Source organism: Nothobranchius furzeri, chromosome 12 (assembly GCF_043380555.1).
Source record: "Nothobranchius furzeri strain GRZ-AD chromosome 12, NfurGRZ-RIMD1, whole genome shotgun sequence".
NCBI classification, from domain to species: Eukaryota; Metazoa; Chordata; class Actinopteri; order Cyprinodontiformes; family Nothobranchiidae; genus Nothobranchius; species Nothobranchius furzeri.
Window position 1 is genome coordinate 55619110 of NC_091752.1, and position 15699 is coordinate 55634808.

General features: G+C 41.2%; 1 protein-coding gene and 1 pseudogene across 1 annotated transcript; both read right to left on the reverse strand.

Annotated features, from left to right (window-relative positions):
- Positions 1–2585: 2585 nt before the first annotated feature.
- On the reverse strand, positions 2586–5194 carry LOC107376547 (tubulin alpha-1C chain-like; annotated as a pseudogene).
- Positions 5195–11804: 6610 nt separating this feature from the next.
- Positions 11805–15547, reverse strand: LOC107376546 (zinc finger protein OZF). Its single transcript, XM_015945694.3, has 2 exons — positions 15403–15547; positions 11805–13789 (listed from the first exon to the last, which is right to left on the reverse strand). Exons 1-2 carry the CDS (start codon positions 15545–15547, stop codon positions 12837–12839), a joined length of 1098 nt encoding a protein of 365 aa, XP_015801180.1. The 3' UTR covers positions 11805–12836.
- Positions 15548–15699: the final 152 nt, after the last annotated feature.

A 15699-nucleotide genomic window follows, 5' to 3' on the forward strand; every position in this document is an offset into this window, starting at 1 on the left:
ATTTTGTCCAACAACTGCACAAAAAATATCCAAAAAAAGAATACACAAACACAGAGACTCAAAATCCCGGAGCGGTTTCCAAGCCAGACCGAGGCTCTACTGAGGCCTTTCCACGGAGCTTGCTCTGTGGTCACGTGGGTCGGATGCTCATTAATTATACAGAATTTTAGGCTTTTAATACACTTAAAGAGAAGAGTGAGAAAAAAATTCACCCCCCTCAGAGTTGTCATGAGTGTAAACTAGATAATTTAAACAAAAAACATGTTCTGGTACCAGGCTGTAAACATGTTTATTTCTGCTGTGAAAATGGCATTTTTAACATGGGAGTCAATGAGGATTTGCTCACTTCTGACACCAGCCCCCAGCGGATGAGGGTGGAACTGCAAATTTTGGTATTTCCGGGTTTGACTCAATTTTAAAGCCGCATTGTGGGGGCCTGATGGTAACACTGGAGTGCTGCACAACAACAAGGTACAGACTGTGATAAATGTATTAAAGTTAGGCTCCGCCCATTTGGGTTACTATGACTGCAGTGCTGTACAACTATGGAGCTAGAATTGGGTCAATATTCAATGTAACTTGTACCAAGTTTTGTAACTTGGAACATGTTTCATGACATGTAACTTTGGATTCGTAACTTGTAACTTTAGTTTTCTAACTTGTAATTTTCAATTTGTACTTGTATTTATTGTTTTGTAACAGGAAATTTTCATTTTGTACATGTATTTTTTATTTTGTAAAATCAAACTTTTATTTTGTACATTTACTTCTCATTTTGTAACATCGAACATTCATTCAGAAACATGAAACTTTCGGTTTTAACCCAACAGACTTCCAAAATAAAAAAAATCAATGTCGTCGTCGTTGTCTTCGTCTTCCTCCGCTTATCCGGGTCCAGGTCGTGGGCAGCATCCCAGTGTACAAGTTTGAAATCAAAACTCTCAAAACACACATTTCATTCTACAGGTACTGTTACAAGCCATCTTCCCAAGCTGGCCTAACTCTTCAAAAGATGTTAACGTCTCAGGGTTGACTTGTATTTCTATTTGTGTGGGCGTGACACCAGCCACTCTTTAAAATGCCTGCACACTGTAGAAGCTGATTAGCAATCACTGCTAACCTAGACTTTGATTCTGGCAAAACCAACTTTATGCAGCTCAAGGGAGACTCAGTTTACTTACAATCCATGTCCATGAAGCTTATATACACTTCAGGTTAAGACTCTTGCCAGCTGTTCCTTTTATGCTGAGGAGACCACTGACTTTACCTGTAGCCTAGGATGGAGGAAACACTTATATCAATTACAACTAGGGATGGCATTTACAACCAGCATCTCACCATTGCTCGGTTACCGACAGGAGGAGACCCCCCTCGTGAATGCTTTTTTCGTTCCACAAATCCGAGAAACTAGGTTTTATTTCACACAGATGAAAAAAGAATAACAATCCAAACGAAACCCCGACTAAGTGGGTTAACCCTCTGGGGTCCAGGGTGCAATTTGCCGTTTGACTAATTTAGAGTTTTCCTTTATATTTCCAAAATAAAAACCATAACCACTGCCTTATGTGACATCAATCTTTTCAGCACAACCTGGACTTGATGAATTTATACTTATTTTTTATATTTGGACATAAAGGGGTTGCATATTAGACCTTAAATCACTCAAAAACATAAAATCAGAATTGGAAAAAAGTTGTTTATTTTACTGTGAAACCAACAAACATTTATGACGAATGTTTTTTATAATTTAGAATGGTAATCTAGACTGTACATTTATAAAACATATGACTAAATATAGCAAATAACAAATTAAAACTAAATTATTGGGGGGGGGGGCAGTCATGGTAGAGGACTGCTCGTACGGCACCTGGTTCTGCTGGAGGTTTCTTCCATATTAAAGGAAGTTTATTCTTTACACTGTTGCTACATGCTTGCTCAGTGTGAGACAATGCTGAAGAACTGCTGTGCTGAGTCTACATAAAGTCTACATAAAGACTCCATAAAGCAGGGGTGGGCAATCCTGGTCTTCGAGAGCCGCTATCCAGCAGGTTGTTTTTCTTCTCCAACACACCAGACTCTGGAACTCTCTTCCCCTGAGACTGAGATCAGTGGACTCAGTGGTCTCCTTAAAAAAAAAAAACAGCTGAAAAATCACCTGTTCAAGCTGCTTTTGAATGACCTTCATCACCACCCTCTCCTTATTCTGCCCTTTCTAATTGAATCATTGCTATATAATTAAAATGATATGTAGCAGATCTGTTAAAAGTTTGAGAAGGAAAAAAGTTATAAAAGTAGTCTTCTTTTGTATTGGAAATTATTTTAGATTACAGATCCCAGACTCAAGTCAGGTTTGTCATACGAGGGAAATACTAAGGCACTGGAAAGCACGTCATCTGTGTCAACAGCCTTTCTGTTACTCTCTAATGAGTCGCCCATCTTTCGTTGCTCTACAAAAGTTGCATTTGTGGATATGGAAACCATTGCTTCCTCGTCAGTCAGGTATTTTTTGTAGATTTGGAAGAAAGCATGCATTTATAACATTAATGTGATCGCCACAGCAATGAGAATAATAACACAAAAAGACCTGTTCTGACAATTCCTTTTAATCATTGTTTTTAATCTCCACAGCAAGTCTCCTTTGATGTAATGAATATGCTCAAGTTTCAGATGAGAGAAAAGCAAAGAACACTGATCAGGGAGAGGGAGTACAATGCTGTGGAGAGCGAGCAAGCCAACACGCTTACACACGTCGCAGAGGGGTGTCACATTTATCTTCCTATGCAACAGATTTTTTTTTACTCTTTTCTATTTTTATTTGCTCTAATAAACAACTTTGCTCCAAAATCACCATTTCCAGAACACCACATCAGTCAGCTGCAATATCTAAACGAGAAGCTTAATGAAGAGAATGCTAATCAGGAGCATGCTAGCAGAGAGCAGATCAGTGAGCTGAAAACAAAGTGACACATAAGAGCTCAAGTTTGGAGTTAAAACACCATTAAAGCTTTAAATGACTAAAACATTTTGTCTACTTTTCTCTTGGGTTGCAAGTGCATCTTAATGAAATTTTAATCCAGAATAAAGAGCTGAAGAGTTCATCCGCACTAATGGAGAGGAAAGACTAGCTTGCTGAGGAAAATGGGGTCGTCTCCTCTCGGGTAAGAAAACACCAAGGAGATTTTCCCTGTAGGAAATTCAGTGATAACATTTATCTTATGCTTTCAGGGTTTTTCTTTGTTTTGGAAACTTGCCTGTAATGAGCACATGGGAACAATTTCATTGGAGGATGTTTATGTATTCGAGGCTCTTGGATGTTAGAATCTTGAAGGGTCTCGAGATCAAAGAACTGAACAGGTTGAAAGTCTTCGTTCCTCTCCGAGAGCAGCTGAAGAAAGCTTACGGTCCAAGGAAGAGCTGTTTGCAGAGCAGCAGCTACAGAGCTCTCAGCACCTGGAGGCCCTGCAGATTCAGATGGGAACCTCCCAGGAGGAGGTGGAGACTGAATATAGAGATCAGTGCTAGAGAGGAGCAGCTGGTCCAGATGAAGACTGAGACATCTAAACAATCTGCATCACTGCAGCAGGAGATCAAAGCTTTAAACGAGCAGATTAAAAGCATCACAGATTCCCTTGAGATCTCTGAGAAGCAGGTTAAAGACAAGGAAGATCTGATAGCCAGACTTAAACATTCAAGGCGCCTTCAAAACAGAGAAGCAGTGATGGACGCAATCTGGCTGATCAGCCTGTTCAGGTTGGTGTAGGTGGGACGATCAATGTCCAGTTTTCTGTGACAGATATGGTAGATGGCCTCGTCTACCAATAAGGCACAGAGTGCTCCAGGGTGGTGTGGGTGGTCAGAATTGAGTTGTAGGGCTCCACCACAGCAGCAGACACTTGAGGGGTCGGATAGACCGAGAACTCCAGCTTGGACTTCTTGCTGTAGTCCACAGAGAGACACTCCAACATGGAGGTGAAACCAGAGCCGGTGCCTCCACCAAAGAAGTGAAACACCAGGAATCCCTGAAGACCAGTGCATTGGTCAGCCTGAGGAAGCAATCAGTTCACATCACTTTGAGGATAATCATTAAAACAGCCCAAACATTTACCAGTTTGTGAATCCTATCAAGCACCAGGTCGAGGAGCTCTTTACCGATGGTGTAGTGTCCGTAGTTATTGGCAGCATCCTCCTTACCGGTGATCAGCTGTTCTGGGTGGAACAGCTGGCGGTAGGTTCCAGTACACACTTCATCTGAGGAGAACATGACCCCATTTACTATTGGGGACTGGATCAAACAGTTCAGATCAGCTCAGGTTAGCAGTGAAACCATTACCAAGCTCTTCGTTCCCATCTTTAAACACCACATGCATGTTGCCCTCGTTCACAACAAATTAGAAACAATCCCTTGTAGGGAGGAGCTAAACCAGCTTACTCAGTAAATACCAACACCGTACCACACAGATACGTCGATCCCGATTCAAATGGAACACTTTGCCCCTTCATACTGTAGTAAGTTGTAAATACTTTACATTTGTGCTTTAATACAACTCAGTTTGGAGGACAATTGTTACAGATGACTGATGGCTCCAGATCCACAAAGATGGCTCTGGGGGAGTGATTCCCTGATCCAGTCTTACTGAAGGCGTTTAAGGAATCATCTCTTCCTCCACGTCCTCCATTAGATTTATCACTTGGCATCTGGCCATCAGGTTGAATCCCATGTTCCAGGGAAAAGAGGTCCCAGCGGGCATTGCTGATCTGGACGCCAGCCTGACCAACATGCACTGAGATGCACTCACTCTGGGGGGGCAAAAATTTACTCGTTTTTGGCCCATTTTCAGATGACTTCTGAGGGTCATAAATCACACATCTGCCTTCTGTTCACTTACAAAAATAAAAAAATGGTACTTTTGTGAAAGAAACTCATGACTACCTTCACCTGACACACGTCACATTAAACTAAACAGAAAAAAATGTTTCTAAATAACAAGAACTTCATGTTGGCCAAAGAGATTTTCTTGCATTTAGAAAGGTTAAACATCTCATTTCACTTTCCAGCTAAAAATACCAAACCACTAATGTTTATTATCACACCAACAATTATTCTCTTACCATTGCTGTTGTTAAAATGGAGAAATTTGAGTTCTTGAGGGAAGAGAAGATATCAGTCAGCTCTCACCAGACTGGAGCAGGTGATCAACATCAAGACTGATTATTTATACTGATTGAAACATGTGACTCCTAACCAATGAGGGAGAGAGATCACTTAATTATTATAATACAATTCTTAGCATTGCTTCTGTTGTCAATGTTCTTTTTTAAATTGTAGCTCTGGTTCCACCTGGTCCAGCAGCTGAAAGATGAGTTTAAGAACACTTTTTCTGTTTTCATCCTTCCATGATTTCTACTTATTTTTTACTAAAATGTGTTAGGATGTTATGTTTTTTCTTTTGATGAAGTCATGACCAAATATTCTAAAAATGTGTTTAAAATGTGGATCTTAGAAGTATTTTTTGCTCAAAGTAAAGGTTGTAATATGTAAAGCAGCTAAGTATTGACCATCATGCATGATTTTGTGTCAACAGAGTTTACAGTGTAGGAGCTATTGAAAGTAGAAAATTAAAAAAATTCACAAAACATCAGAGAAGTTTTTTTTCCTAAAATTCAAGGTTATAGTATGTAGAGGACCTAAGTGTGGACCAGCACACATGATTTTGTGTCAACAGAGTTTACAGTGTAAGAGCTATTGAAATTAGAAAACTTAAAAAAATCACAAAAAATCAGAAAAGTATTTTTTGCTCAAAGTAAAGTTGTAGTACGTACAGCAGCTAAGTATTGACCTGCAGGCAAAATTTGGTGTCAACAGAGTTTACAGTTTAGGAATTATTTAAAATGTTTTTTATATAACCAAAAGTAGAGGGGAAACAAGAAAAAAAAATGAAGTATTTTCTCTAAAAAAATAAAATGTGTAATATGATCAGCATCAAATTTGTGATTTTCTGTGTGAATTTGGTGTCACTATAGTTTCAAATGGAGAAACTTTTTCAATTTATATTATTAAAAGTTTCACACTAAATCTAAACTGTATACCTGGTTTAAACTAAATAGTGTAGTGTGATCAGCGTGTGTGCAGTGTTGTATTGTGTGAATTTGGTCACACTGCAGTGTGTAATTGTGGACTTTTTCACAGGCTCATGGATGAGTCGCCACATTAGAGACAGGAACAAGCGCTAGTCAGCCAAAGTTTGATAATCAGGGAACATTTTCTAGGTGACCAGTCTCACTGAGAGACAGGGTTTGGAAAACACTCGCTTCAGTGAGAGGATTCTTCCGGCTCTGGTTCAGCGACATGCTCCAAGCCCCTCTCCGCTGTCCACTTTACGCGCTGACAGCGAGCTGCGCTGAACAGTGTCCAGCTCAGCTGTTCTGATGGGAATCTTTTCTTGATTGATTTAGGTACCTCCGCGATGTGCGTAACGATTAAAATGTCAGCGCATCTGCACACGCCGGGGTAATTATTTCTGTTCTTTTTCTGTCAAAATAAACGGTCAAATACGGGACATATCCGGTCAGTGCAAACCCTGCCATTTAACTGTTTTGCCTTCTTGTGAAGATTGCTGCAAAGAAGAATTGTTGCAGAGAAACAATGAAACTTGATTAACACCAGAGCCATGCGCTTTGCGCAGTTATCTCCATGTAAGTGATGGGAAAAAAACCTAACTGATCAGATCCTTTTTTTTTTTACCTTTTCAACATTGTTTAATGTAAACTTTTATTCAGTGCAAAGTTTAATTACAACAATCCAATGAGACTGAGCCTGGATTTGTATTCTGAACAGTTTAAACATGTTTTAAAAGGAGACATGTGTGACACGTCAAAAAGCGGCCCCTGCTCAATAAAACCACATTAACAGGGTGAAAAAATATTTAAATATTAGGCACAGACGGGCAGTAGCGGTTTTAGGCACGGGCAGACAGGGCAGTTGCCCGGGGCGGCATTTTTTCATGACACAAAAGGGGCGCACAAGCGCGGAGTAAAAAAAAAAAAGGAAATCTGCGCCGCACCGAGGTTTTCTATTATCTGTCATATGACAGTGTCTGGATTGGAAACAGCAAGTTGGCGCCCCCTGCAGTTGCAGGCGCTCCTGCTGACTGAGAACGTTCACGTGCACCGTGTGTCTATGAAGAACAGGAAGGGGAGGGGTGCGGCGGGGGAATTCACCTCTGCGTCTTTCCCAAATGAAATGAGCGTGCAGGGGCTGAATCAACTGTATTAACATGGCTAAAGTCAATCACATCTTAACGTTCTTCCATATTTCATTCATAATATCATAAACACAGGCCTATCATTCTTTCAGGTTTCTCTGAATTGTGTGAAATGGCCGAATAAAAAAAGGAAAAACAAAACGATTTTGTGTTCACCCCCCCATCAAGGTCAAATTGTTTAGTCCTGACTAAAGGAAACTTACTGAGTCAGGAGCCAAACAGAAGAGATGAACATAAAAAGGCTAAAACCACCAGGTGCCCCATTCAGGGGGAAAAAAGAAAACAGAGCAGAAAGATAAAGGTATGTAGCTCTCATGATGCATGTTTTCAATTTTTTGAACCAGTTAACTGGGATTTTAACGGTTAAATGTGGTCAACTAATTGCTAACAGAGCTAATAGGGCTGAAATATTTAAACGAATATTCAAATGGTTTGAAAAAAGTCCTTGAATCGTTTTTTACTGATTCAAACTAGGATTTGTTAAATGCTCGCTGCAGCATGTGGCCTGCCTGAACAACAACAAACACATGTTGATCATGTTCACATAATAATAAATAAAACAACTCTACAAGCAGAAGAAAACTCCCCAGTCACCACTAACTATCCTGTTTGTTTATTGCAGATGGCTGCACTGGTTATTTTTTACATGATTTGTTCTGTAAAAGTTGGCATTTTTGGTAGTCTACAGTTTTTTTTATGTCAGTTTAAATTACAATTTCAGAGGCAATTCTAAAATATTATGGATCATGAGATCTATTGGAGATCTACCCCAACTTTTGGACTGCTCTGCCAGTCACTGTGGCTCAAGCTGAGAGGAGCTTTTCAAAACTTGATCAAGTCATACCTGAGGTCACCTATGTTTCAGGGGTGGCTCACTAACCTGGTTCTGATTAGTATCAATCACTCAGTAGGGGAGCAGATTTCATATTATTCACATTATTGATGACGTTGCATCAAGGTTAGGTTTTAATTTTAGTTTGTGTTTTCTGTTCTAAGTGCAATGCTGTAGTGATTATCTTTAGTTTGTTTTTTGATTTTGATTTTGATACAGTATATAATGTATAGTGCTTTACATTCTGACAACTTCATAGTAATTAATGTAAATATGTGCAACTTAGAAAAATGAATGTTCAATAGTCCTTCTAATAAAACATGCCTGTTTGTAGAAAACATGCGTGTGTTCATGCAGGTGGGGTGGTGTGGTGGTGGTGGTGGGGGGGGGGTTGGGGGGGGGGCGCTCAAAGGGGGCCTCGCCCGGGGAGTAATTCGATGAAGAACCGCCACTGCAGACGGGCTACAACTTCTGGAACAATTTAATACAAAAAGTTTACTAATCTTCTGTTGAGAGATAAGTTAGGCGTACATGAGCAAACAGTTTTGGCTGCTGTCAACTTGTGGTCGGTTAAAGCAGTTCTAGGCCGTCTTAGGGTGGGCGACCCCACCCACAACGCCGCAGCTTAAATTATTACAGTATACATTTTATACAATCTTTAATCTTAAAAAAAGTATTTTAATAAAATGAAAACATTATCTTAAGTTTTGATCTTGCTTCAAGCTCATTCAGGCTGTTGTTGCCTCTGCTGAATCAGAAATTAGGTGTGAGTTTTCTGAGTGTGAACTTATTGTTTATGCTATTTGAACATTAATAAAACATATTTGAAAAACAATTAATAAAACCAGCAACACTTACCAAGGAAACCGTTTAGCATGCTCCACTCCGGGATAATCTTCAGCCTTCCAGCATCACAGGGCCTCAATCACAGCAGAAACACGTCTGAAGAAATGTTCCTTGGTTAAGCTTCGGTTTATGTCTCCATATTTCCTCTGTGATGCAGAGGAATACTTTGAGAGGGATGGTTTCGTGCAAAGTACTCACGCATCCTGTCATCAGTTTGGTACCACTTTGCAGGATCAGGTGGGTAGCTTGTTAACACCCTTTCTGGGTCTAGAGGCTCCTGTAAGACTATATTGGGCTCACTTCTGGCTGGCAGCTGTTCTTCCAGTTCGTCCTTCTGTGACGGCGTTGATGTTGACGGCGTTGGCGCTACAGCATCTTCCACTGTGTCTGGCTTGGGTCCGGCCTCTGGCTCTGCTGACTCGAGCAGGCTCACAGCTGTCGGACGGCTGCCCGAGCAGCCCCACAGAAACTTCTGTAAAGCCCCCCCGCTGTCTCTCTTCATATTTTTTTTTTACATTTTGCCGCACCCGAAAGCATCGTGAAAGTTAGCCTACTCAAAAACACCTGCTAGCTTTGTTGTGTCCCGCTCTGATTGACCGCTTCTCTGACATCTTTAATTGGGTGACGCCCAAGTTGTAGGCTACAGTCATGGGCTGGCGTTAATGTGACATAGCCAATGTAATGGTCTATGGTTAAATGAACATTGTCACTATTTTTAGTTAATTAATAAATATTGAAATAAATTGTAGATAGGAGTCCTATCTACAAATTCTATCACAGGTCATTTGTACATTTAATTTTTAATTTATTTATTTTTTAATTTTGTCCCTTTGTCTGGGCCTCATCCAGCCAATCAGGCCCTAGGCATGTGCCTACTTTGCCTTTGTATTAATCCGGCTCTGGCCCAGTGTTTTCATGTGGGAAAGGTTAATAATGGCTCTTTGATGGGAAAAGGTTGCCGAACCCTGGCCTTGAGGCTCTTTTATGTAATGTCAGGAATACAGAACTATAAATGAAATGAAATGAATGAATAAACTATTAAGTACACAGGTGCCAGGAACGGCCAATCACACGTTAGCAAGTATCATCAGAGCCAATAGAGAGCTTATAGACGGTTCTAATGGGAAACGGTCTTCAACACAAGCAGTTTTCTGCTTGGTCCTAGTGCTCAACTGGTGTATAGTAATTTTGTTTTTGGACGGTAAAAAGTGCAAGGGACAAAAAATGACTTTGGAAAAAGTGCCCCCCCCCTCCCACCCACCCCCACACACACACAAAACCTAACTACGTCCATGTATTAGAAGCAGTGACTCGTAAAAAGAAAACTTCTTCCTTAAAACAGGATTCATGTCTAATTTGAAAGAAATATAAGCACAAACAAACCAAACCAATGAGGGCTTCAAAGGTGGGTTTTAGGTTTTTGTTGGGAGCTTTTCAATAAATTTCCTCTTTTTTGGAAAAAGAAAGCTTCACGATTTATCAGAAAGTAAAAGCAAAAAATATAAATAAAATTACAACATTAAAAGAAACCCACACATTGGCAAAATAGCCAAAAAAGGAAAAATGTAGGAAATTCTTTAAATTTCTCTAAATAAAAAAACGTATTTATAAACAAGTCGCTATTTCAAAAGATGCCATTCTTTTCCAATAAAACTGACATTCGCACCTCTTTGGTTAGTTTTTAATTTAAGTATTTTAAAGTGTAATAATGCAGATCTACTCAACGTAGCTCGTTGCTGCTCCCTGCTGGAAATGAGTGAAAATCATCTGTTTTTTCTAATCCGTGTAAAAAAAACTTGTCCTCTCACCAGAGGCTGTAGGTACGGTACGGAGACCCTAAAGGGACATGAGAGGGAAGAAAACTATTGCGAGAGCTCGCAAACCCTTTTGCAAGCTCTCGCAATACTTTTTTCCCCCTACCCCTTTCCCTTTAGGGGCTCAGTAGTTCCTTGAGCCATGCCCACCACCACATACTAATATGACGTGAACTATATGAGGTCAAAATATAATGTTCAATACAAGTCGGTGCAAAACTATAAATAATTTTAAATTTTTCTTTTGAATCTGCAGGCTAAGAAGGACAGAGAAGGCAGAATAATAATACAATTTATTATGAAACAGGATTTTTGATTCAAGCATGAAAAAACAACTCAAACACATGAAATCACCACAGAAAGTGGATCAAAGTCAGCAAATTAAACAATATGAGCACTGTCCTCCAACTTGTACCACAGAAATGTAAAGATATACCGTATATTACATTTAGACCAGAAAAAGCACTTTTAGCCACACAACTCTCGTGCTGTTGGGTCTGTTTCTATCCCAGACTCATTCAGAACCAAGTTTTTTCTAACTTTACTACAAATTACTTTATTTGTAAGACATGTTGTAAGTCTTGTCCAAGCTCATTTTTATTACTAAGGAACTAAACTTATCAGAACAAAACTCAGGAGGTGAATCTTCTTTTCCTTTTGTGTAATGTTGCCTTTTAAAGAGAAACTAAACCCCAAAGTAACATTTTTTGTTTATAAACTGTATAATTGAGTCTTTACAAATGCAATCTTTCTGTTTCTGTGCATTTTTGACATGTTTGTGTAAACTTGATTAAATCAGAATCTAGGTCTAAAAACATCTTAGTGCTGCCCCTTGTGGCAGAACAGCGGCTACAGCATTTTAAACTTGTGAGTGACTGGGGCTGGTACTATTTCACATCATCGGTAGTCTCCTCCCACTCCCCCTCCCTCCCAGGATGGAAATTTCCCGCACTTGGCCATGCCACTCTGTGCCTCCTGGCAATGCCCACTTTCATACCATCTATCCATCTTCTGAACCCGCTTTGTCCACGCAGGGTTGCGGTTGGGGGGGGGGGGGGGGGGGGGGGGGCTGGTGCCTATCGCGAGCAGTCAATGGGCAAGTAGGTGGTACACCCTGGACAGAGAGCCAGTCCATCGCAGGGCTACACAGAGACACACAGGACAAACAACCATGCACACACTCTCACACCTAAGGACAATTTAGACAGACCAATCAACCTAACAGTCATGTTTTTGGACTGTGGGAGGAAGCCGGAGTACCCGGAGAGAACCCATGCATGCACAGGGAGAACATGCAAACTCCATACAGAAAGATCCCAGGCCGGGAATCGAACCCAGGACCTTCTCGCTGCAAGGCAACAGCTCTAACCACTGCGCAGCCCAAACAGGATTCGATCCCCTTACTCCTAAGTGATAATCACACGCGCTAACCAGTTAGCCAAACAGGAATCTCTCCCACTTTCATAGCATTTTTAAAATCTTGACAAGGGGTTAAGTTACGTTTTCTGATGGTGTGCAGTCCCTCTTTAACTCATTCGCTGCCAGCTGCTTCCTGATCGATAAAGCCCTTCGCTGCCAGCGTTTCTCGCTGTTTTTACTGTTTTTTTAAGAGTCACAGAACGTTGCGCGCTAGGATGACGTTGACGCCAAAACAAAGCAGAGACTCACCTCTTACATCAGGAAGAATCTGCGTGTTTCGAGCGTTATCCGTTCTTTCATAATCCGTTGTCGAATTGTGATGGGCAGACACTTTTCCGGTTTGCGCCTCACATTTTTTTACAGGAACAGCCCAAAACGATCTCCTAACACATGGGTTTTCTGCTTCCTGATCATGTGATGTGTAACGTACGCGGATGAAGATCGGCTTTAGAGCTGAGATGTTTGTTCTCTCGGCGTGGGGACTTGTTCCGATGCCCAAACAGTTAATAAATGCAAATGACGACTAAAGGCACTGAATGAGTTAAGGAAGTCACCCAGTAGCTTAATCCACCCTGTAGCTTGACGCTCATCTGGTTATCTTTTCGGTTTTGTGATTTCTCCTGCATCCTTTAAATCAGCAGCAATTCCTCCAACAAGGCAGGCTTAAGGCTTCTCTGATAAATGCGTCGCTCTATGACGAGTCATTTGTCCATTAGCTCGAAACGTTCGACCACAAATGTTGCATGGGTAGGGCTTTTCTCCTGTGTGGAACCGCACGTGTTTGTTTAAACTACTGCTCGTTACAAAGCGTTTGCCACAGAAAACACAACCGTAGGGCTTTTCTCCCCGGTGACCTCTTTTGTGGGCCAGGAGGGTCTGGCCCTGAGTGAAAGTTTTCCCACAGATGTTACATTTAAAGGGTTTGTCACCAGAGTGCGTCCTCACGTGAGCCACCAGATGAGCTCTAAGGAAAAAACTTTTCCCACACTCTTGGCACACAAAATCTTTGTTTCCTGTGTGTTTTATTTTGTGTGTTTTGAGACTATTTTTATGGCTGTAAATTCGTCCGCAGATGTCACAGAAGACGGAGGTGCTGTGGAAACTTTTCAAATGAGCGATCAGCCTTTTCGTTGATTGGCGTTTCAAACCGCATATGCCGCAATCCGTTTTGCTTTCGTGTTTTGCTGTGTGCCTCATCAAAGCACCAGCGTACAGAAATGATTTGCCACACAAATGACAGAAATGACGATCTGGTTGTCTTTTAACAGAACCATCTACACCTGATACTTCTGCTCCATCGTTCCGGAGACCCGCTTCTCCAGCGTCGTTCATCCTCTCCTCCTGCTTCTGGTCACGTGGAGCTACAACAATCTTAGGTGTTTGGATTTCTTCCACAACATCTCCTTGCTCCTCTTTTATCTCAGATTTCACAAAACCTGTTTCAACTAAATTCCAGCCATCGTAGTCCAAATCAGCACAAGGCTGTGAGGGTCCTGGAACTTCAGGATCCAGACTGAAGTCTGACTGCTCAGTTAAGCTGGAATCTTGGTTTTCCTGCAGCACCGACGCATCCACTTCACCTGCCGGCTCTGAGGAAGAACTGGCCAATGAACATCCTGTGGAGGAAGACAAATACTTAAAATGTTAGTAACAAAACTGCTTTATTTTAAACGAGTGCACGCAGAACATACTACCAATGAGTATTAGGGCCAGTCAAAACTAAATCAAAGTACAGGGAAGGCGTGTCAAGAATAAAGTCAAAATATTATTGAGAAATATACTAAAAGTGCCTTCTATGGGAAAAAAAGCAGGTTACTTCAAGAACAGCCAGAAAAACAGAACCCCACCGCACCCCTGAACGCAACTGTGTTTGTTATTTTTGCAAGTAAACAAGTAAACTTTGGTGTCCGTTTGGTGACATTGAGAGAAAAAAAGAATAACTTGTGGCCACCAGTTATTCACGGGTGAGGTTTGTGTTCCAGAGCCTGGCTTTCCTGAAAAGATCTCCCCCTAGAGTCCAAAAAATATATAAAAAAATACTTTCAGCTAATATTAGATTTAATCATAAGGTTAATTGTTTCTTTTAAACAACACTAATCATTTTCTTTAATCAAATCATCCAATGACGCAGCTGATCCAGGCTTTTTTTTTTTAGAACCATGGGCAGCAGCATTAGATATTCATACATCAATCGCTTGGCATGCTTTTTTTTCTCATTGGTAAAATTACAGTCCATCCTGTTTTTGGTTAAGCAAGCTACAATGTGGTAGTAACAGGAGGTTTTCTGGCAATAACCTTGTTTTATCCGTGATGCATGCAGTACATAGTGTGGGGGTGCCCAATCCTGGTCCTGGAGGGCCGGTATCCAGCACGTTTTTGTGGTTTCTCTGCTCCAACTCACCTGCTGACTGAATTCAGGTGTGCCGAAACAGGGTTGACACAAAAACATGCTGGACACCGGCCCTCCAGGACCGAGATTGGGTACCATGTATGTGCGTGCGTGCAACTTGCGAAGCTGCATGCTGGAAAACAAATGTGCGCCGATCAGGGCGTGACAGGAGGGGGAGAAGCGGACAGGTGTGTGGAGGGATGCAGCTGAAACAAATCAGCTATCAGCGGTCTGGAGGGCATGGAGGGAGCATCAGTCACTCCCTACTCGTCATATATTGACGCTTGGTCAAGCTTCAGCTTTAAAGTATTTAGTCCTGCTTCTCTCATTAAATAGTGATTTTTATCGCCCACTTTAGATAAACAAGCTCTTAAAGTTTTTCAAAACAACATAAAAACAATACGGAAGAACCATGCAGGAGATCACTTCGAGATAACAGAAAGCAAAACTTCTTCTAGCATGAGTTTAATTGATGGGAACTGATGTGGTAGATGAGAGTGATGCGAGCAGGATGTGGTTGTCATGGAGATGGAGGCAGACAGCTTCAGATGGGTTCAGGAGTTCAAGTCCTCGAGCTACGTTTGACATTTTGACACATCCTTTTGACTTTTCTGGAAATAATAGTTTAACTTTCATCTCAGCGGTTCTTGCTTTTCTCCTTTTTTTGCAATTAGCCTGGCCACCATAGTATCCCAAATAAAGTTCTAAAATATTCTAGAGGTTAAAGCCATAGTTCTTCCTTCATAAAACCATCCACGACCGAATCAAGTATCCGTCAATCACAGAATCCTGCAGCTAAACAAACCATTATTTGAGCTAAAATTAGCTGGGATAACAAACCTTCAAACCCCGTTTTCAACCAGCCGCCTTCGGCTTCTGAGAAAGCTAGCATGATAGTTTTTTCAAATTGTACGAGGATTTCCTCTGCTGCCGTGTACATCCGCTGGTGAACGAACAGCCTCAGCTGGAACATCGTTTTATCCATGACCCCGGAGGCTGATTATAAAGTTGGAGAAGCGAAGCTACTGACAGAAAAAAAACTACGCTTTGTATGCATTCCGTTGGTTCAATCCAAAGGTATTATCCACATCGTGATCGTCACTGGTGTTGTCATCCAAACAAACGCGTTTCCGCAAG